General features: G+C 40.5%; 1 protein-coding gene across 4 annotated transcripts; it reads right to left on the bottom strand.

Moving 5' to 3' along the window:
- Positions 1-11,316: 11,316 nt before the first annotated feature.
- On the bottom strand, positions 11,317-16,972 carry adcyap1a (adenylate cyclase activating polypeptide 1a). 4 transcript variants are annotated; one of them, XM_004546876.3, is made up of 7 exons: positions 16,665-16,972; positions 16,326-16,430; positions 15,633-15,767; positions 14,830-14,934; positions 13,897-14,031; positions 13,217-13,337; positions 11,317-11,836 (listed from the first exon to the last, which is right to left on the bottom strand). In XM_004546876.3, exons 2-7 carry the CDS (start codon positions 16,421-16,423, stop codon positions 11,828-11,830), a joined length of 603 nt encoding a protein of 200 aa, XP_004546933.1. In that variant the 5' UTR covers positions 16,424-16,430; positions 16,665-16,972; the 3' UTR covers positions 11,317-11,827. The 4 variants fall into 4 exon arrangements, with proteins under 4 accessions (XP_004546933.1, XP_004546931.2, XP_004546932.2 ...); XM_004546874.4 differs by having other exon boundaries at positions 11,317-13,337; XM_004546875.4 differs by lacking the exon at positions 14,830-14,934 and having other exon boundaries at positions 11,317-13,337.
- Between the last annotated feature and the right edge of the window lie 6,998 nt (positions 16,973-23,970).

Raw genomic sequence — 23,970 nt, 5'->3', positions numbered from 1 at the left:
AGTAGCTAACTCTAATGAACCACCCAAAGGTTATCTTCAGTCAGTGACCACCAGCGTAATTAAGGTATTTAACTTACCGTGGTTACTAAGTTGCAGATTAGGGATCAGGTGAAAATTAGGTCAACCTCTGTTTTAGGTCATTAACCTACTTACTCTTTATGTAAGGACATCAAACAACTTGGCATGTTGTGAATAAGACCTCTAAAACCTGCACGGCCCAAGAAATGTACTCTAAAGGACTGTAAAATATATTAAAACAAATGTTTGGCAACATTGTAAAAAGAATGTTGATGGTCTATAAAATCCAAACACGATGAATGAATCATTTACTCAAGCGTAAACAGGATAACATCCAAAGCAAGCTGTCTAATCGCATATGACAGAAAATTAATTTCTTCCGCAAACCAGATTGAAATGGTCACGCAGCGAATGCTCAGCTAATTTACAAACATGTTTCAGCTGGAGTCGCATCTAATTACCTTTCCTATTCATCACCTGTTTATCTGTGTGTCATAAAGAAGGTGGTCACTAAATGGTTTAAAGGAATCCATTAAATCTTATTAGGCTGCCCCGCAACCAGGAAGACCGATGAAGGAAATTTCCAGTAAAGATGGATAAGAGGAAGTTGATATATATATATATATATATATATCCAAGAAAGGGTCTCCAGTATGAAGAGTTGGACAGCACCAGGGCCCGACATGGTTCACGCCTACTGGCTGAAGAAGCTGACTGCACTCCACGAGCGTCTGGCAGCACTAATGAACCAGCTGCTAGTTAACGAGAGACACCCGGAATGGCTAACTGAAGGCCGGACGGTCCTGATCCCCAAGGACCCCAAGAAGGGACCGGTCCCCTCCAACTACCGACCAATAACCTGCCTCAGTACTACATGGAAGCTCCTGTCAGGCATCATATCGGCTAAGATGAACAGGCACATGGGTCAATACATGAGCGGGACACAGAAAGGAATTGGCAAGAATACCAGAGGCGCAAAACACCAGCTACTGGTAGACAGAACAATCAGCCGAGACTGCAAGACCAGACTGACCAACCTGTGCACTGCCTGGATTGATTACAAGAAGGCCTATGACTCAATGCCCCACAGCTGGATACTGGAATGCCTAGAATTGTACAAGATCAATGGGACCCTAAGAGCCTTCATCAGGAACTCAATGGGGATGTGGCGTACAACACTAGAGGCCAACTCCAAGCCCATAGCACAAGTCACCATCAAGTGCGGGATCTACCAAGGAGATGCTCTGTCCCCACTGCTGTTCTGCATAGGCCTGAACCCCCTCAGTGAGATCATTAACAAGACTGGCTACGGATACCGACTACGGAACGGAGCAGTTGTCAGCCACCTCCTGTACATGGATGACATCAAGCTGTATGCCAAGAGTGAACGAGACATCGATTCACTGATCCACACTACCAGGATATACAGCAATGACATTGGAATGTCGTTCGGACTGGAGAAGTGTAGTCGGATGGTATCAAAGAGAGGGAAGGTAGTCAGAACTGAGGGGATTGAACTACCAGAAGGCAACATTGCAGACATAGAGGACAGTTACAAGTACCTGGGGATCCCGCAGGCAAATGGGAACCATGAAGAGGCCGCTAGAAAGGCTGCAACCACCAAGTACCTGCAGAGGGTCAGGCAAGTCCTGAGGAGTCAGCTGAATGGTAAGAACAAGATCCGGGCCATCAACACATACGCCCTGCCCGTGATCAGGTACCCTGCTGGGGTAATAGGCTGGCCAAAGGAGGAGATAGAAGCCACTGACATAAAGACAAGAAAGCTCCTTACCATGCATGGAGGGTTTCACCCCAAGTCCAGCACCCTGAGGCTGTACGCTAAGCGGAAGGAAGGGGGCCGGGGACTGGTGAGTGTTAGCACCACAGTCCAGGATGAGACAAGAAACATCCAAGAATACATTGGGAAGATGGCCCCAACTGACCGAGTGCTCAGTGAATACCTCAGGCAGCAGAAACCCAAGAAAGAGGAGGGAAACGAGGAACCATCATGGAAGGACAGGCCCCTGCACGGTATGTACCACCGGCAGATAGAGGAGGTGGCTGATATCCAGAAATCCTACCAGTGGCTGGACAAAGCTGGACTGAAAGACAGCACAGAGGCACTAATCATGGCAGCACAAGAACAAGCTCTGAGTACAAGATCCATAGAGGCTGGGGTCTATCACACCAGGCAAGACCCCAGGTGCAGGCTGTGTAAAGATGCCCCAGAGACAATCCAGCACATAACAGCAGGGTGCAAGATGCTAGCAGGCAAGGCATACATAGAACGCCATAACCAAGTGGCCGGCATAGTGTACAGGAACATCTGTGCCGAGTATAACCTGGAAGTCCCGAGGTCAAAATGGGAGATGCCCCCAAGGGTGGTGGAGAATGACCGAGCTAAGATCCTGTGGGACTTCCAGATACAGACGGACAAAATGGTGGTGGCTAACCAACCGGACATAGTGGTGGTAGACAAACAGAAGAAGACGGCCGTAGTGATCGATGTAGCGGTTCCGAATGACAGCAATATCAGGAAGAAGGAACACGAGAAGCTGGAGAAATACCAAGGGCTCAGAGAAGAGCTCGAGAGGATGTGGAGGGTGAAGGTAGTGGTGGTCCCCGTGGTAATCGGAGCACTAGGTGCGGTGACTCCCAAGCTAGGCGAGTGGCTCCAGCAGATCCCGGGAATAACATCGGAGATCTCTGTCCAGAAGAGCGCAGTCCTGGGAACAGCTAAGATACTGCGCAGGACCCTCAAGCTCCCAGGCCTCTGGTAGAGGACCCGAGCTTGAAGGATAAACCGCCCGCAGGGGCGTGCTGGGTGTATATATATGACAGCCCTGAGCATCTGCTGCTGTGGAGCAAAATGAATGAATCATAGTGAAAATACAAACATTGCACAAATTAAATTTTGATGATGAAAGCTGCATTCTACCATTAAAGCTCTAATCAATATTTTTATATTTACAGTAGTGATTCTACTACTACATATTTTGAGTCCAGCAGCAATAGGCAGATATTTTCTGATAAAGAACATACAGTCAAAGAATATAACAAATCTCTCAAATAATTTATATAGAACTTCTTCAGTTCAGTAGTTCTTTCTTTTATGTTTTGGGTATCTAGGACATGTTTATCTATATTTCAACACAACTTAGCTCAGCAAATATGTTGTGATAGATGTGAGCGTAGCACCAAGAGCAGAGTTATAGTTTCTGTGTCGGTGAGTTTATGAGGTTCTACTTGGATTTGAATGATGTAAAACTTAGTAAATACGAGGCTCTGTGCAGTCAACACTATGACCTGCAAGATTTTGCAAATTAGTAAGTTGTTCCTGACTGGTTCTCTTTTCCCCTCGGACACCTCAGCTCTGCAAATCAGATCAATGCGTACTGATGTTAGAACCTATTACATTTTAAAAGATATCTAGCTAATAGTGTAGGTTTGACATGAATGACAGGAACAAAATTCTCGTTATATTCTAGTTGCTGTCTGTATAAACTTTTCTAACTTTCCTTCATAGCTTCATTGGTCCTGTAGGACAGAGCTTAAAGTGTTTCACTTGAAATTCCTCATGAATGATATATCATTGAAGACTCTTCTTCGCTCCTTTTATCTTTGTTCTTTTGTGTGGTGCATCACCAAGAAAGCCAAAATAAAGCAGACAAGAAGCTCCAAATACACACAAAGTGTGGCAAGCTTTAACTTTCTATTTACTATTTTAAGTTGATACTAGGGGTGCAACGATATTCATATCGATATTGAACCGTTCGATACAGTGCTTTAGGTTCGGTACGCATATGTATCGAACAATACAACATTTGTAATTTATTGTATCAACTTTCCTTCTGACGATGCTGTCTGTGTTGAGCGCTCAGTGAATCTGCGTTCGACTACTCCGCCTAGGCTGCACTGTCGAGCGCAGATCCACTGAGCGCTCAACACAGACAGCATCGTCAGAAGGAAGAGCGCAGGGCAAGCTAGCAAGACAGAAGTTAAGCTCTCCTTGCAACATGGACCTCCCCCACCCTCATTCAGATCTGGCGTTTGGAATTATTTTGGTTTTCATGTGACGTATGACCCTGAAGGTAAGCGAGTCATGGACTAAAGTAAAACAGTATGTTGGATGTGCCACGCAATGCTCAATTACATGGGTGGGAACTAGTGTGTTAGCGCAGTTAGCTCGTTAACGTGTTGGCCGTCTAGCCCCATGCACGGGGCGATCGGTAGCTCGTTAATGGAGATTTGCCGTGTTGTGGCGTTAAGGTCATTTCAACGAGATTAACCTGAAAGCACTAGTGGGAACACAACGAATATGACTGCACATTTATGCCGACATCATCCTAGTGCAAAGACAAAAACAACAAGCATGCTACTAACTTTAGCCGAGTCATTTAGACAGCTGTTAGCACATGATTCTCCTTATGCTGCTGAGAATATAGCCCAGAAGAAGCGGATAGTATAGCTTTTATTTTGGAAAGAGACATTTCTCTGTAATAAACTCTCTTTTCCAAAGATGAGTGATTCCTCAATCAGATACAGGGCTCGCAAAATCGCTAGCCCGACGTCCCGGGGCTAGCGATTTTTTTCAGTCGGGCTACCAAAATCTATCTCTTCCCTGCCCGTCGGGCTATTGTAGGAAGGAAAAATATATGTCAATGCTTTTGCATTCTTTCAGAAATGTAGCTGGGTAATTATGTCATTGGCATCGGTGAGCCACTGTCAATATGTGACATATTGAAATCGCGTTTGAATTTGCGCTTGTTTTTTTGCTTTCACTTTGCAATCGCGCGAACTGTGTATAGAGAGCGACAGCACTGATCTGTGAGTGATGATAATTTGTGCACCAATTCCTCTGACATCGTCTTATTAATCGTTAGCTTACTATGCAAACATGACAAGTGAAATCTCCCGCAGCAAGCTTAAACATGTGAGAGGTTGATCGTGCAGAGAATCGCTGAGCTTATGTGAGTGCGTGTGTAAAAGCAGCAGGATATATATTTTAGTTCTGCTGAGCCAAATAAGACAGGTCAGGGTGAAGAAGTGACAGCCAAAGAAAAGCTTACCACAAAACGGAGAAGTTATGACAAATCAGACTATAAGGCAAAAAGAAAGTGCAGCTTTATGGTTTCATGGACAAAAGAATTTCTGTGGCTGCGATATGACGAGCTAAATAACCAGGGGTGCACATAAGTGGTCCGCAGGTGCGCATTCGCTGTCAAAATAAAAAACACACACAAGGGTTAGGGTTAAATTTAAAAACTGTACTTTTGAGTTAAAATATATATTTATAATTTTAATAAATGACAAATTAAAAAGGCATGAACATTTTTTTTGTATCGAAAAAATATCGAACCGTGACACCAAAGTATCGAACCGAACCGAACCGTGAATTTTGTGTATCGTTGCACCCCTAGTTGATACATAAGTACATTTTTTTGTATTTCTATTCATTATACATGTTAAGAAACAAACTGACTCAAAGTTGCATCTACAAAGCAAAACCTTATTTTCTCTTGCACCCTTTTCTCTGATTATTTATTTCTTTGAGTAAAAATGTGTTTTCATTGAGCTGCAGGAGGAAAAAAAAGAGCAAGGCTAAAATAGCTTGTGTACGTAAGTATTTGATGTTGCTTTTCTAAAAGATGACTGGATGTACTATTCTGGTAGTGAATGATTTATATATGCTCACCAGGTACATTTTTTTTGCAACAACAGAATACGGGTACATCCACGTCAGCACAAGTGAGATAAATTAACTCTCCCTCTATCTTTAGCAGGATTTAGAGAAACTGATTTATTACCACTATCTTTCTGGTGGTGGATGAATGATGAGCATCCAGATATGAAAACTACTACAAAAAGGACTTTTATCGCTTTCATCGTTGTCAATGACCTCCCAACACAAGGTTGAATCCCCATAGTAGGATGGAATTGTTAATTGTGTACACATTTGCCCAGTGTCTGCAACCTCCTTCACCCTGTCTGCTTGCAAAGTTACAACCACTGTCCTGCACACGGATGACTTCATGAGGTTATACTGTCTTCTAATACATAGATCGATAGCGTGACGGCAGTAGATAATGGCACTGTGACGTGAGTGTGGATAAGTCCGGTTTAGCTCTGAGATCTGCAGCATCTCTAATGATGTGAGGAAAATCACATCAGAGGTCAGCTGACAAGTCCAGTAATGAGTACAGCGTTCAGTCCAAATCCAGGGAACATGCTGTCCAACCTCCAGCCTCTGAACCTAGACTGCCATGACGTCTGAGGCAGAAGAACGCTAATTGGGCTGTGATGTACTGTAAGGGTCTGTGGAGAGTTAGTGAGGTGGAGGGTAGGGAGAAACGTGGGAAATGGGCTGGGTGCGTGCTCCAGATGCAGGTTTAAATTAACAATATGGACGTAAAATATTGTGAAGTTGTGATTGCGATATGAATCTTTGTTCTGACGGGTTCTTATAGATACAGTGGTTAGTAAAAAATGACTTGCCTCCAGCACTTAATGCTTCTGCTAGAAAGGTGGGATGAAAAGCAGAAATTCCAACCACTTAACAAGGTGAGCTGTGAACTGCTGTCAGTGCTGTCTATTCCTTCGTTACTACACACAGAGCGGAACTAAGATACCACACAGACACCCATATGCATGCACACTGGGACTCAACGCAAACAAATTCCTACCTTTGCTTCTCCTACCTTTGCTTCTATCAGAAATAACATGTTCACAACCCAATTTCACAGAAGAGAAATTAGTCTTGAGACTGGAAAGTTAATTCAATCTCAAGTTAATCATCATCTGTCTTTTGAAGGGAGGAGAACGAGAAGCTCATAAAGTGAGTAGCACTAGTTTTTGAGGGTGCTCCTATTTATAAACTTCACAGAAAAAATATATTTTTGTTGGTGGTACTGTGGTAAGAACACTCTCCAACCGCCTTATATGGGTATATGTGTTCAACTACTCATGGCAGGAACTTTAAAAGAAAGGTGATTTTAAGTGATGTTCAATGTGGAATGCTTGTTGGTGCCACACGGGCTGGTGTGAGTATGTCAGAAACTGTTGATGTGCTGGGAATTTCCCAAGCAACTAAGTCTAGGGTGAACAAAGAATGGCCCGAAGACGAGAAAATATCCAGTGAGGATTAGTTCTCTGAGAGAAAATACCTTGTTGATGTCAGAGGTCATCGAAGAATGGCCAGACTGTTTGAAGCCAACAGTAACTCAAAAACTGAGGCTACAATTTTAATGAATTCACCAAAATTAGACAATAAAAGATCAGAAATGTTACTTGGTCTGATGAGTCTTGATTTCTGCTTCAACATTCAGATGGTAGGGTCAGAATTTTGTGTGAACAATATGAAGGAATGGATACTGCCTTGTATCAGTGGGCTGCTGGTGTATGTGTGTGTATATATATATATATATATATATATATATATATATATATATATATATATATATGTTTATTGTTCTGGATTCTTCATCTGGAAGAGTAGAGTATAGCACAGCTTGCAATCACACTTTCCTTAACCCTGACAAACAAGCACAGTTGCCAAAACATCTTGACCAAACATCTTGGGTTGGTCTTCTGTCCAAAGAACATTGGTCCAGAAGTCTTGTGATTTACTCAGATGCACCTTTGCAAACCCAAGCTGTGCTGCCATGTTTGTTTCAGAGAGAAGAGAATTTCCCTTGACAAGCCATACATGTTGAGGAGTTTTAACATGCTAATTGAGGCCTGTAGAGTCTGAGATAGAGCTCTTGGGTTTTTGCAGTTTCACTATTAGACATTCTGACCTCGGGGTGAAAAGTTTCTTTTTCACATGACTCAAAGTGTTAATTAGATTTATGTCAAAAAGACTTCAAAAATATTACTCCTATTACTACTGCCCCAGAACACTGCCAACAATGACCCTGAAAACTAACAGCTGATAGATCAGTGTTCCATAGCAAGCTATCTCACCTTTGCTTTGACAAAATGAAAGCTAGTTTCTAAACTGGATGCACTAACAAGTCTCTCAGTTTTTTGACAGCTACTAGCATAACATAGATTCAAGGATTACATGCAAAAACACTTCTTTAAACCCTCATATATACAAGTAGACAATACAGAAATGCATAGGCTTATTTGTTCTTCTGAACATTTTCCTTGCACTTTCCTGACTTGGTTGTTTTTTGTCTCTTTTGAGAGAGGAGCTCAGTTTTCATAGCTTGAAACCAAAGACAGTGTGAAAGATGGATGTCGTAAGGTTGATGCTACCCATTGCTTTCATGAATCTCAGTCACCAAAACTTTTTGGATGGTCAGTACCACACAACACAAGCGTCTACACTGTGAACAGACTCAGTTCAACAACTTGAAATAGTGGATGAAGCCTAGCAAACTACAATCAGCTCCATGTGTCTGTGTGGGACGTGTGTCCATTAATGTGTCCACACGCCTAACTCAACTATCCAAGTGGATGACTTATAAAAATATATAAATAACCCCACGTAGAGTAATCACGAATGACAAAACTAATCATAGAAGACAGGCTGTAGATGTCCTTTTTAATGCTGTAAAGTTGGACATTTTAATGCGTAACACAATAGGGATTAACTGTTTGGAGGCAGCCTCAAGTGGTCACTAGAGGAACTGCAGTTTCTGCCACTTATCTTTTGGCTCCCTTTCAGCTCTGGAGGTTGCCTGTTACTTGAAACAGATGGAAAGTGGCAGTCGTGTACTGACGTTCTATGTTCAGGATATTTAAATTATGTTTTGCCCTCCAGAGCTTTGCACTGGTAACATGACTGACTGTTAAGAATGCAGTTTATCTCCCTGGTGCTATCGCCCTCTCCATTATGCCAACATCTTCTTCAAAATCAAATGCCAAGAGTAGTAGGAGTCCACTGACCAGTGAGTGACAGTGACTTTCTTACACAATTAAATACAACCACACAGAGTCTTAGTATGGCTGCAAACTTATTCCTGGTGCTTTATTCTTATTACCTGTCATATCCTTAACTTATTCAGGACTCAAGTTTTTCATATAAGATGCATTTTCACTTTCATTTTCTTATTTGCTCCTACAGTGATGCTACTTTACCACATATTTACGTGTTTTGCTTTTGTGATTTATTTGTGTGAGTGCCCATTATGGATCACTACCCATTACTCAACCTCTGCTCGCCTATATGAGAGCCTGTTTATCAGCCCCTCCCTGCGCCTTGCAATTTCAGCCTGTAGAAGACAACATAGCTGAGACTGGTGCCATTTGAGTGAAATATATCCACTGTGATCTTTTGGTACTCAGGAAAGCCACTGGCACCCCACCCACTTGCAACGCATCCTCCTGGGACTGGTTGCCTGGCAACACTGGCTGATTGGGTTAGCAGGGTTAAGAAAGGGTCTGGCACGGGCCAAAGGAATCAGATCACTCCCATTGATCATCCTCTCTCTGCGCTCCGCTGAGAGCTGAGGCCGCAGCCATGAAAATCAAAGCCCTGCCTTCATGTCTGAGAGGGGGTTATTACGCACACAGGGGAGCCGAGAGAGACACAGCAGGCTTTGTGTGGTCGCACTGTCTAACATCCCATAACGCGCAAGGCGGTGTCCTGCTGCAACTACTCACTGTCGCAAGTGATGTGATTGTAATTGATGCCCTTTAAAGAGATTTCAGGCAATACAGAGGGCCGGTCTGGAGAGCGGGGGACGTGCAGACAAGCCTTCAATCTATAGAAAAGGTCCTTCTCTCTTCTGCGCTATTATCAGGTATTATGAAATATGGGGATCTATTTAAGGTCATTAGCTGGCATTGAGACAGACACACAAGTTTTAAAAGGTGTCACTTGTGAGGAAAAGACGAGAGATGAGGGCGACAGGGTGGGTGGTGGTATTCCAAATGCCATCGGCTGCTCCAACAACGCAGGAGTCTCAGCGGGAGTGAGACACACTGGGCTGATAGAGATTCACATCGTACTATTTTTATCATTCATGCATGTAGTGGTTATAGTGATAGTCACCACATAGATCATAAACATGGGCATTCTGTAGATTTACAGTAGCATCCTGCTGACGCCTTTATTAAAGTTTACCGGAAACAACAGACGTCTTTTGCAGCAGATATTGAAAACTTTAACAACTCAAACTGCACTTTGCAAAGCTCAGAAAAAGTGTTAGGACCCAAACAAGGTCTACATTTGGCCAGGAAGGGGTACTGAAGATAAACTGTGAAGTCCACATCTGCTAACATGTATAGCTACTGGAAAATGTGAGCAAGTATTGGAAGAGTTGTTAGCAATGTTTAACCAAAAGCACTGGTCCATATACATTCTAATGATACACTGTGTGAATATATATGCATATCAAATGCCATATAATTGTGCAAATTTTATGTTGGAGTCTCATTTTGGGGGTTTTTTTAATAGTCTTTTACATATTGAAAATTGTTGCATCACCCTGGCCTGCAGCTATTTCGAGGATTCCTTCACCTTTATCTTACAAGGAAGAAGATTTTTAGGGATATAAAAGGAAGCACCTCCCATATAGGTTTGGACATTTCATTTTTTTAAAAAACATGTGGATGTATGCATGTACCCTGTACTTTCTGTTCAAAACCAGCCCACACCAGTTCTTCCTTTCACAGAGTGCCAGTACCAGTGTTCAGACAGCCCAACTGTTCCACCAGTCCTGCAGGCCTTTGGTCGCAACTGCTGAAGTCCCAGAGAGGTGTAAAGTGCAGCGAAGCAGTGTGTGGCGCAGGCTGGGTGATCCCTCCCACGTCTCTTTACTCATGCTCTCCCAAGGGGAGGTAGTCACCCGGCCAACTGGTGTCACAGTTCCTCCGCCAAACTGACTGAGTCACGGTGAAAATGGGGCAGAGACTTGGATCTTTTGGTCTCCCTTTCACCAGCTTTCCTTTGTTTCTGCAGTTTGGTGGGGTTTTTCACAACAAAATTAAACCCACTGTTGATAAAGAAGCAATGTCTGTTTCCTATTTTGGTTATTCCAACATAAATTCCACTCTTTGGTTCATTTGCATGATGTCGTTTTGTCTTATCTGGCTATGTGCAGTTTATTTGATATTTCATGCTGTTAATATTTCACCATTGTTCTTTGACCAGATTTTTTCTTTTAATTTGTATGTCCTTTCTCATGTACCGTAACATCCCTTCAAAACTGTCGAGCGGATAGTCTCTTTACTTTGAAAGAATGTGGTGATTTAGGTTTTCATCACTAGTTAGGGTCCTCTCAAACGTTATGAGTTCTGTTGATACTGGCTTCAAAGATTAGACGAAATTTTTTGTTGTTTACAAAAATTTATTCATACAAATCTTACAACACGTTTTTTTTTTTAAACATTTATTGACTTGACCCTTGCAGACGGCCATTCGAAGAAGTAGTCTAATATTCACTTTCCACACAGTAAATATATATATATATATATATATATATTTATATATATATCTTTGAAGATTATTTCATTTTCGTAAGGCTATTGGCGCTTTGAATTACCATACATATAATGTTTTATGGAGTGCGGAAAACTGCTTCTTCGCTTTATTTTCACAAAAATCCACATCTAGTGCTCTAAACACAAAGTACAAAAAGAAAGCAGCGCAAGCAACAGTGCTTGACGTCTAAGATGAATGATGCTTAAGACTATATCAAACATCTGTGCAACACAAAAACAACAGCAACAACAACAACAACAAAAGGGTGAAATGTAAGCTGATGATGTGCAGCATTGTAGGGCCACTAAATAGCCATCTAGGATTCATGGCGATTTTAAAGTCGATGCAAGGCACCACAGCCGCAAACTGCTTCCTGCGTCACAAACCCTAGAGGGGAATGCAAAATTAAAGAAAGATTGATACAGTAAACACAAATTGGAAACGTTTACCCTGCTGTTATTCCTTCCTAACACATTTGGTAAGAAGTGTGCAGATTGTAGGGGCGGCGGGGGACCACTAAGACTTTGAGTTTTTGGTCTAACCATGCTGGTTGTATAAACTTGCCCTGATCCCTTTCAAAATCAGCATGTTCTTTGTCATTTGACCCACCCCTGCTTCCCTTACTTCAGTTCTCTTTGTGTGTTTCTAACCCTGCTTACATCATATCCTCACTCTCTCATTTTTTAATATAATCAATCATTGTGGCTTTTGCCGTATAAAGATACTAGAAAATGAATCGTCCACAGTTATTTTTTCTCGCACACAATTCAACAGTAGATTACAAAAATCTCCGTTGCCTAAGTAACAAACCCATAAAGTATGACATTAGATTGGGAAACTCTCGCCAGTGCATTCAGAGAGGACATACAGCTTTGTGTAGAAATGTGAGGGAAAAGTGAAGAGAAAAGAACACAAAACAACATCCAGAAATGAAAGGCGTGTATGTTTGTAGTAGTCAGAAAGCAAGCAAAACCATCTAGTTGGAGTCGTCTGCACAGATGCGGTGGCTAGTGCAATTACTTTAATCATGCAATCTACTGTAGTTTTTACATCGGTTCACATGACAGAGAATGGAAGCACAATAGACCCAGAAGGTTCAAACACAAAGCTTCAAACTGCCTTGTTATGTCTCTCACAAAGAACAAACTGATGAATAAGTTACCATGTAACAAGTATCATTTCTTTTTTTTTTTCTTTTAAATTTGCCTGATGGTGCTTGAGATGTTCGTGATACTTATTAAATGGGCAGAGAGGCGTGAGAAAACCTTTAGCAGGATAAGAGGTTTCCAAAACACAGAATCCAGAAAACACAAGATTGGCACTTTACACGAGTCAAAGGTGTGTGTGTGTGTGTGTGTGTGTGTGTGTGTGTGTGTGCGTGCGTGTGCGTGTGTGTGTGTGTGCTCACTTTGTAAACACCAAGGAAGAAAAAGGGCAAGAAAAACCTCAAAAGTACTCTGGTCTTCATCTCAGATTTGGAGGCTTTTATTTTGACAAGCCTCTCAAATTTACTTAAACAAAACTGGCATTTTTTCCAGCCAACTAAAATTACTTTTTTTCCATCTCTCCACACTTTTTTGTGGATAGATGGGTTAATTAAAAGTAAAAATCTGTGAGAGTCTAGAGAGACAGGAGCACAGATGAGGTGGAAGAAGAGGTTGAGGTTTGAGTGTTTGAAACGAGAGCTGAAGGTGAGGAGGGGGAAAAAGGAGGGGCGTAAGAAGCCCCTTGCAAGGACACGGCCTCAGGAAAGAGCCTGAAACTCACCGGGATTTCGGGAGAGAACTGTTTCAGCCATTCTCCCAAAAAAGCCTCAAACTCTTCCCCGTCCGGGAGGGCATCAAAGTCTATTTCTTGTAGGATATGGTGAAAACCTATGTCTTCAAGGCTGTTGTGAATAAAGACAACTAAACTCTTAATGTCACGTCACAAAAAGCAGCATTCAATACATTGATTGTCTTTTAAACTATTTATTTTCCTCACATTCATGTCTCTTTGCTAATTTTTTAAAAGACAGGGCTGTTGGAGCATATGAGTCACGTCAGACAACTGTGTCCCCTCAATAAATTAGCCTAAAATAAGTAAATCAATGAATACAGAAATAGAGGCTAAATTTTCTTAAATCAACAACAACAAAACAAACAAACAAAGAAAGAAAAATTGGTCCACAAAGTAGATATGTGCGTTCTCAAGTGCTTTAAGTACAAAATAAAAAACAATATTATTATCAAAATATTCATTTTAATGGCTTACTTCATACATAAATACATGTTTAAGAACACAAAAGCGATCCACTGATTGGTCAGATTTCAAAATGACTTCATCTGGGGCTGCACACACTTTGATTTTGGTTTTTTTTTGTTTTTGTTTTGTTTTTCAGGAGAGGAGGAGGAAGATGCTACAAATATGCCAGCCGCCGTCCTTTGTTTCTAATTCTCTGTCTATACCTTTTCCCAAGGACCGCCGCCAGGTATTTCTTGACTGCCATTTGCTTTCTGTAGCGGCTGTAGCTGTCTGTGAAGATCCCATCTGAGTGTCGCTTGGAGAGGGGCTCTGAGCTGTCATCCAACATTTTCCCCCCGCTGTGGGAGAGACGAGAGGCGGGTCTCACTACCAGCACACGGATACATGATGCATTCACAAGACCCACCCATATGTACAGCCTGTGGTGCTAAATCTATTTTGTTTGTGTTTTTCCTTAAAAAGGAAAATCATTGTATAACCACATTCCTCCTTTTTTATCACCAGCCAGGAGAGCTGTGGATACACTCACTCTGCATCCTCAGTTTAAAACATTTGTTGGAGATTTACTGACAAAAACAGGCAGCATGGTAGTGAGCACAATAGTGATCTCACAAAGGCTTTTTCCACACTGATTCATGTTCCCTCTGCTTAACTTTTAACCCACCCCTTCACTATTTTTCATGCCTGCACTGAGATGTGATGGGCCTGCTCATAAGGCTATAGAGGAACTGCAACCCCCTCCATCACACCCCACCCCTCCTTCCACCGGGAACCACTGGGACTCAGTCCCCATAAATAATTCATTTGGAGATAAATTTAAACTTGTGCGGCTTAATTCTTCCCTTTGCGCCTTTAGATTGCAGCCAGCTCAGAAAACGACACTTCCCAAATCAATCAAGTGCCCATTTGTGTTCCCCCTGACGATTTTTTTATAGCATTAATAAAGGCTGATTCAGAGGACGAGGGCGATTTATTTAGCAGCACGCTGGGAGATAATGGGACCACAGACATATACAATACGTGTAACAGCGTGAATTATGAGTTTTTAAAGAAAACCAACGGGGGAAAAACACACATAGGACAGACCACATTTAATATAAGAAAAGAAGAGGTGACAACCAAGAAGAAGCTCTTACCCTACACGTTTTGCCATCAGAGAATGAAGGTATTTCCTTGCTGATAACTGACCCAGCGCTTTCCTGTAGGCTTTATTAAACATGCCGTCTGCATGTCTTTCCGTTCTGGGATGATAGATAGCCACACAGTAAAATCACCACACAATGTCAAGTCGCTACACTGCAAAAATATCCACCTTAAATCGATTATTTAGGCCTAAAACGGGCTTTTTTTTAAACCTCCCTCCACCCTTTAAGTAAAAACTCTACGAGTCACTATGAGATCATTTCCTTTGTGATTTACAGTGAATCCGTAAAAAGCATTATTTTCCCCAAGACATTCCCCTTGATTCAAAATAACTAATTTTTTTTAGCTTATTTAAAGAAAAACAAGCTTTTGAGTCTTCACGGGAGATAAATTCAGCGCATCCTGACGCAGAGAGACGTTGCTGATTCCCCCCCCCCCCCCCCACCCTTTTTCTTGGAAAGTGAAGATATTCATCATCGTCTCTATTCTTTCATTAAATTTTAATGACTTTAATCAATGACTTTTCCCTCGTTTCAAAGCAGACTGATTTTTTTGTTTTGTTTTTGTTAAAGCTTCAAAACAAAAAAAATGATTAAAATAAAACCTTCGTGTTTGAAGTTACAAAATCTCGACAATACATTGATTAACACGTAACATACACATACATGGACATAAATAGGGACTGTACGGCGATGAGATGTTCAACATGGATGTCTGCAACGTTGAGCGAGAGAGAGAGAGAAAAGAGAGAAGGGGGGGGGGGGGGGGAGTTTTTCGTAGCCGACATGAAAGTCACCTTTTTTCCGGAGGGTAGTATAAAGTGTAGACGTCGTCAGCGACAGACGGAGCGCTCCTCGCCTCAATTTGATCTCTGTCGTAATCCAGGGACGGTAAGGAATTGCCGTCCTCATCATAAACATCGCCATCAAGTCTGAATAAAAGTAAGAATGGACAGTTTTTCCCAGTTTCTCTTCACATCTGCACTTCATGTAGCATATTATTCGCATATTCACATGAAATTCTAACTCAGAAAGAAGATCAGACATCAGGAGTTTCAGGAACTCTTTTCACAACATTTGTTTTTTAAATGTTGGAATTATAAGGATTAGTCACACGAAATTCTCTTAACTAATTGGGATTTAAACTTGTTTAAACCCAGTAAACTCGTTTCTATTAATCATTCAATCACATACATCCGGTGTATTAATGGCTGCAGGTCAGGTTGAGACGCCGTAGTTCACTGCCTCAGTAGCTTAAATTTCATTACCGCCGCTCCCTGGTGAATGTTTCTCAGCCCTATGGATTGGCTGTCAGATGATGTTATCCAGTAATCCAATCGGCTATTATACTCCCAGACATAACTAACTCTAAAGCAGATAAGCTCGTTAGCCTGTGCCCTGCGGGTGCTCGGTGCCCACCAGGAGCTGCACATGAACCACAAATCAGCGACTGAAAAGGGAAACTTAAAGACGGATAAGAGCATACATACCTAAGACTGGGAAAGCTAAGCCCCACAGGTGAGCTGTTGACGCTGTAATGCATTATGATTCCATAGATGAATAGTGCTAAAGTCGCTTTACTAGACATTGTCCTGCTGCAAAAGAAAAAAAAGAAGCGGCATCAAGTCAGGCAACAGTTAAACGAATCTACTCACAGCACAGCTCTACGATCAGGTAGGTTCACTTTAGCTGCTTTCACACCACACCTGAGTTTCAAAGCAAACAGACAACCACACACCAGGACTTTCATCTAAACTCGCCTCACTTTTACCCAGAATAAAAAGAAAGAAAAGAAGAAGAAAAAACTCCCCAAAAGTGGCTCCTCTTACCAGTTGCGAGACGCTGGACGCGATCCGCTGAAAACCTCAACTGGGAGAGTGAGATAGGATCTCTATCTCAGTCTCTCTCTCTCTCTCACACACACACGCACTCTCTCTCCCTTCCTCCTCTCTTCCTCTGTTACTCAGCGAAGAGCTTCTTCGGTGCCCTTGTGCTTGGTCGGAGTGTGCGTAGCCCGCTGTGCACCTGCGGCTCAGTTTTGGGGAGTTTCTAAGCGGACTCGGTCGCGGTGGAGAAGAAAAGCGGCAAACATTTGTCTGCAGAAAACTTTCCTGCGTCCTGCGAACTGTACTCCCTTTGGTTTTTTTATGCATAATTCCGAAAGCATGCCTTTTTCACTTGTCGCGTAGGTAAGGGGGGGTAAGGGGGGAGTGGTGGGGGTAGGTGGGCGGCTGCGTCATCCCCCCCACCCACCTCACCAGTCCCATTAGAGTACATCCCTCCTTCGCGTCAATGAAAGACCCCCCCCCCCCCCCCCCCAAGCCACGCCATAAAAAAAGAAGTTTGAATTCAAACATTATAATTCATTAAACAGTGAATCAATATTTGACGTCATGCCATAAATAGGATCACATGACGGGCCTAGTGGAGGTGGAGGTGGTGGGGAGCTGTCCAGTGCTGAAGTTTGTGTTGGGGGTGCTGAAATATGACAGTCATGCTTTCTTCTAGAAAAAAAATGGATCGTTTCTCTAGAGGCAACAAAGAGATGTTTCAAGGACTTAAAAAGCTGCAATGTGCTAATCGTTTTTCCTTCCTGTTTTTCAAATGTCCGCCTCTGCAGAGGAGATGAGGCTCAGTTACACAACCACATATCTAAGTATTGTTCAGAGCCTGAACGTGAACTTGCTGAAGGATCCATACTGAATGGACGTTTTGGGTTGTACTCATAATTTTAGCTTTTTGCCCCACAATCTGACCTCTACAGAATAATAGCACAATTCTATTGATAGATAGATAGATTTTTGTGACAGTGTTTCTTATTTTTACTCATAAACTTTCTAAAAGGGGTTATTTAACACATATTACAGATAATCAATTGGAAGTTTCCTCAACCACAAATAAACCATTGGTGCAAAGACACGGGATATCTGAAAACTTACAATTCAGGGACCCTTAATGACAACTTGGGGTTTCACTGATGAGCAAAACTGTGTACTATGAGTACTTTTTATACATGTTACATTAAGTTTCATTAACTATTGTCTTTGGGAGCTATCCGGTGCTGAAATATGGTTTCACGACTCTGTTGAGAAAGCTACCTAACTGCACAGAAAATAATGCTTAACTCTTTACTTATTTCACTTTGCACTCACAATATCAGACATTTTATTAAGCATTTGAGTCAGAGTCACATTGTTGAAGCAGAGCTTTGGCTTTGCTTGATACAGTTACTTGAAATTGTTTAAGTCATAAGTGAAAAACCTGATTGTGGAGAGAAAATAAACTGCTTATATTCTCCACTTAAAAATATAATTACAAAACAACAATATTGATGCAACACCATACTGTTGAAGCTTGTCAGCGTGGAGCTACTCTGTGTAAAGGAATTTGGTTGAGTGGTTCTCAGCCTAGAGGAAAAGACACTCCAAAAGGTCAGAAGATAATGAGGCAGGAAAGAAGAAAATACAGAGTTCTGCTCTGCTTTATTCTAACTGGTCCTTTTGTGGTCACACATTTGATCCTTTTATCTATTTAGAGCTTTAAGGGTTATTTTAATGAGATCATCTGACAAACATACACCCTAAAAATGTCTTTCTGATATACTGTATTCAATCTGTATTCAATGAATGAGAAACGTGTGACATAAAGAGGGTGAATCTACAACAGTATCTGAATTTTAAAGAGAAAAACATTACTTTTTTGGGTAAAGTCTTGATCTGAAAATTTAAAACTGACTACAGCTGTCAGAGAATTAAAAATTTAGAATAATTTTCTGTGAAATGTAAAGTTGCTGAAGTGTTAAAAGTCCTTAAATGTGCAACTCTATAAGAGATTTGTGGTTTTCTTCTCATTGAGACTACTTTTACCGTTTGGGCACTATTCATTTAGAGTCAGCTGTGTCCGCTGTCCGCAGAGGAATCAGAAACGTGTTGAATCTGTATTGGGTGATTCGGACCAGTTGATGCTCTTGACGTCATGTGACGGTGGGCTTAGTGCAAAAATAACACAATGAATACATAAAATTTATAGCAAAAAAATCCCCATTTTATCTGAAAATACCTATTGGATTCGGGTTTTCTTCTTGTTCTTGGTGAGCACTGCGCCCCAGTGGCTATGAAAAGACAGTGCACTGTGTCATATTAGGGGCCCCAGTGATTGTAGATTGGCACAAAAAGTCAAATGCACAAGAAATCTCAACATAAATGCAGACGTGTCATTGCAATTATTTGTAATGTTGTTTCAATCATACTTTAAGCAATTGTTTTACTGTATTCCTGTTTGCTTTTGAGGGGTTTAATAGTGGATCACCTGCCTTTCTAACCTTTAACAGTTAAGATCCTTTGAAGCTCCTTCCTGTCATAAACACGGTGGAATATTAATAAACTTGCTACCCTGAACAGTCATTTAATTCTTTACTGTCTGTATTTTATGTTCAACTGTAAACTGTTTAAAATTATTGTTTTCTTTTGGTCCAGATTTTATTGTAGCAAACAATCATTAAACCCAGTTTCCAGTATTCAGATAGCACATATTATATTTTATATACTGTAAGTAGCGAACGAAGTTACAGTAAAAGAAAATATGCTCTTGTTTGATTAGAAGGGTCAGCAAACAGGAGCTTCCCTTCACACTGTTTAATATCTCCTGCTTGGAAAGAGAGATCTGAACAATCACAGCGGACCACGATGAGCTTTATCACCCCAAACAAGACAAGAGAGGAACATATGACTCATTCTAATTTTAGCACTGTTAGCTTTTTATAGCACCTTCTGGTGCTGACATGTTGTGTTGAAAGAGTTTTATTAATGTTACAGTCTCACAGTTCAAGTAGGCAGTACTCAGCTTTTACAATGACAAGTGTTGACAGAATGTGGCAGACGTGGATTTTGAAAATCTTATTTGTAAGGTGTACATGTCTGTATCAACAGACACACTGTACAAATTCAGCTTCCTTATGTTAACAAAAGCTGATCCTAATACTGTAAACCATAAAGATGTAAGGTTCATTCCTTGGACATGTCCTTATGCATGGGCTATAGTTCCAACTAAAGGGGTAATGAGTTATCCCTCATTTCTTTATTTTTTGCAAGGAAAATGGGAAATGGGTGCAGAGATGTGCCACTCTACATGGAAATATAGTATATAATGCAAAAAAAAAAGATATTACACAGTTCTAATGAGCTTGGAAGTCAATTACCACTTTTATTCTTCAGTACAGCCTGAACTCTGAAAAAGAAAGCTTTAAATCAGAAGTACTTGACTCCATTAGCAAACCCTAGCTACTAGAATAGAAAAAGTTTTAATCCACCCAGACCGATCCGGTTTCATCAAAACCAGAAAACTTAGTAAGTCTCACCTCTAAACACCATATAAAAAATTCTATCATCAGAGGCAGAAAAGGCATCTGATAAAGTTAACTGGACATTTCTATTCAGCACTCTACACAGACTGGGTTTTGGAGAGTAGTTCATCGACTGGATAAAAATATTTACACTTCACCCAAAAGAACAATCGCTACAAATGGGGTCACATCACAAATTTCACTCTTCACTGGGGAACCAGACAAGGTTGTCCACTCTCTCCATCTTTATTCACCATTTTCATTGATCCATTAATGCAGCAATATGCCAAAATATCCCAATATGCCAAAATTACTCTATCTACAAGACCCACATAACTCATTACAGGAAACTTTCAAAATAATTATCAACTTCTCAAAAATCTCTAACTACACAATAAACTGGGATAAATCGTCCATTCTGATGCTTTTTGAGGAGGCCTGGGATTCTGCAGCTCAGCACCCCTCCCTCCCGCTTCATACTGGCAATATTAAATATTTAGGTATTAACATTTCAAACATTTTAAAAAATTACATTTCTTTTTTTTTTTTTTTTCTTTTTTTTTTTTTTCGCCTGTCCCGTTTGGCTCTTTTGCCATCAGAATTATTGTCTAAAGGCAAAGAAAGATGCCCAACGGATTTACTTTACCAAATCGACCAAACCCAGCCTTGCCGTATTGGTCTATTTGATTCGCCTTTTATTGTTTATTTTATTTGAACCTGCTAACTACGGGAAAGACTTGACTGGGGAAAAGAAAGGGGAGAAAGAAAGGGGGAAAGAAAAACAGCGGGGAAGAGGGACGAGGATAAAGGTCAAAAAACAAAAACCAACAAAATAAGAAGACAAAAAATACATATATCAATCACGTGGATCACCTGTTGAGAAAGAAAAAAGAGAAAACAAGCAGAAAAAAAGAGCAACATAATAAACAACATCACGATGATCTATGGGAATATGACAGTAAATACTAAATATTAAACATTATTGTGCAGCACGTAAGATCGACAGCACACAGTGTGCTTTGAGGTAGGAGCCAAAAAGGGTGTAGTTTGTGTGTGTGAGCACCCGTGTGTACACCTGTGAGCATGAGCGTGCTTGTATTTAAAAGGTTCCTTCATGTAATGATCTGCTAGAGGGTGTGGGGGGCCACAGCCCCGTCCTTACTTACTATTCATCACTGATTAAGATAATAACAGCCCTAGGTTTCTCTTCAGCACTATAGCCGGGCTGACAAAAAAGTATATCTTTATTTTTTTGATCATAGAGGGTTTGTTGAACCTTTAGACAAAATATATGAAAATATATCAAATTTTAATCCGCATATACAAGTTTTAATTTGTATCCCATTTGCTACATAAGCCATATTTTTGCAATTTAGTCATTAAAAATGTGTCATGCAATTTATTTCATTTTTTGAGGGTAAAAAAAAGTCACAATGATGATGTAGAAGACTCAAAAACTCACAAAAACACATGTATCAAATACGATACGCTTGGCTTTAATGGTTTAACCATAACCATAACTAGTAACGACATGAATTTCATCACAAATAAAAATGTAACCATTAGAGAAAAAAAATATTCATATCCATCTCACAGATTTATAATTAGATGATTACATGCCTCCCTTAGCCTGGTTCTACCAGTGGTTTCTTCCTGTTAAAAGGGAGTTTTTCCTTTCCACTGTCCCCAAATGCTTGCTCATATGGGGTCGCTTGATTGCTAGGGGTTCTCTTGATTATTGTAGGGTCTTGACCTTGTGACGGGTGTTGTTGTGATTAGGTGCTATATTAATAAAATGGAATTAAACAGAATTTTTCTAATCAGGTTTATTTTTACTGCAACCGCAGTGTTTTGGGGATCAAGAGGTCAGGAAGTTCAGGCTAATAGTAGTTAAATGCAGGATCAAGTCAATTTCCCATGAAGGAAATGGAAATTTTCCAGCTTCCATAGGGCAAGAGGTGTTATACACGTTCACACTTATGAGCAGTTCAGAATCACAAGTTAACCTAACCTAACCTCATTAACTGCATATCTTTGGACTGTGGGAGGAAACCAGAGTACCCACGTAAACACGAGGAGAACATGTAAACTCCTCACAGACAGGCTCCGGCCTGCTGGTGGAGTTGAACTCGGGATCTTCTTGCTGTGAGACAGCAGCGCTAATCACTGTGTGGTTTACATACACGAAACAACATTTTGATTTATTTTTATAATTTCTGAACCAAAAATTAAATAGAAATCATAACTTTCACTACTTCAGGAGAAACATCTGTGTCGCTTCATAGCAAAGAACAGCGATGCTTGTGAGCAGACACGAGTATAATTTATGCACCATCTATTTCCAGTTGCACTTATCAGGAACAGCTATGTTTACTTTTACTTTTTAAGCAGAAAATCAGGTATCGAGTTGCTTGTTTTCACACACAGTAGTGTGATAATCTTGGAAACAGTTAATGAATAATGGTGGTAGTTCTACTACTGCTGAATGTCTTCCTCTACGCCTAAATGAGTTCAAAAACTATCTGCCTCAACTGACTTCCAGTAAAAACAATAACAACAACAAAAAAACATTTAACTGAAGTAGCTGAGTGATATAATGAATTTACAAAGTGTGACGAGGAAGCAATTTCAGGACTGGGAACCTGTGTGAGGCGTGAATCATCAACCCTCTAATGAATCAGTGATAATAAGACTTAAAATAGGAACATATAAAGAGTTAGGTTTGATTTGAATACTATCAACACTTGCAATTTTTCTCACACAAAAAGATATATTTTGGGTTATTAAGATAGAATGACTATAGACTAACCAAAGCAGGATGGTTTGTATTCCTTGTATTAACCACCAAAAAGCAGTAATTAGAAGGTTCAACATGAAATAACTCAAAAAGTAAAGCTGTTATGCAGAAAAAGACATTCATAAGTATCATTACTAATTAAGTATATTAATATTTAATCACCTTATCTTTAGGTTAATCGCAAGGTGCTGTTGCTTTTCTTGCCAAACCTAATTAATATAGGATTTGTACCACATTATAAAAGTGTTAAAAATAGGAATGTACCATATGTAGGAGGCAAAGATAGAGGAGTCCAAAACTGAAGAGAAAGGACATCCTGTGGTTAATTTAATGGTGTAAAAAAGGAGGCAGGAGTGTTCATTATAATAACAATCAATGTTCCCTCTAATTTTTCATGTGTCACAGAGCGAATACACAAACTCCCTGAGCGGTCCCTTGGACCACTGTGAGCAACAGCAGACGTGTGCACTGTGGTCACGCCAGCATCACATCCATCCAAGTCACATGGTTTATTAAAATAATCAGATTACAGTATTTACATTTATGTTAGACTTTTAATTAACTGCTTTAGCCCACTTACAATGAAAATGTAAAAAAAAAATGAAAATTTTGAAAACAAAACTTTATTTTTTTTATTTTTATTTTTTTTTATAAAGCTCTGACTTGTATTATGAGGTTGAGTCTGTGGGTCTGGGAGAGAGTCCTGTAACTCTCTGTCTGCAAAATACAGTAAATAATGACCAATGTTGGGCAATTAATTATATAGTTACTTCTTCAAAAAAGTTACTGAGTTTTGCAAACAACAACGTTTTTTGCAGCTGTTTACCTAAAAATGCAGCCAAGGCGTTTTTTAAATAAACATTTCAAACTATTTACAGAACAATCAGCTGTTCTGCATCAAATTTGATGCCACACAAATTATTTGTGTCACTCCAAAAAATAATTTCTGTCCACTATGAGATAAAGGAGAACAACGGCCTGGTACCTGCAGGCCTGA

Source organism: Maylandia zebra, linkage group LG9 (genome assembly GCF_041146795.1).
Source record: "Maylandia zebra isolate NMK-2024a linkage group LG9, Mzebra_GT3a, whole genome shotgun sequence".
NCBI lineage: Eukaryota > Metazoa > Chordata > Actinopteri > Cichliformes > Cichlidae > Maylandia > Maylandia zebra.
The sequence above is the reverse complement of the archived record's forward strand: the minus strand, read 5'-3'. Positions and strand labels throughout refer to the sequence as shown.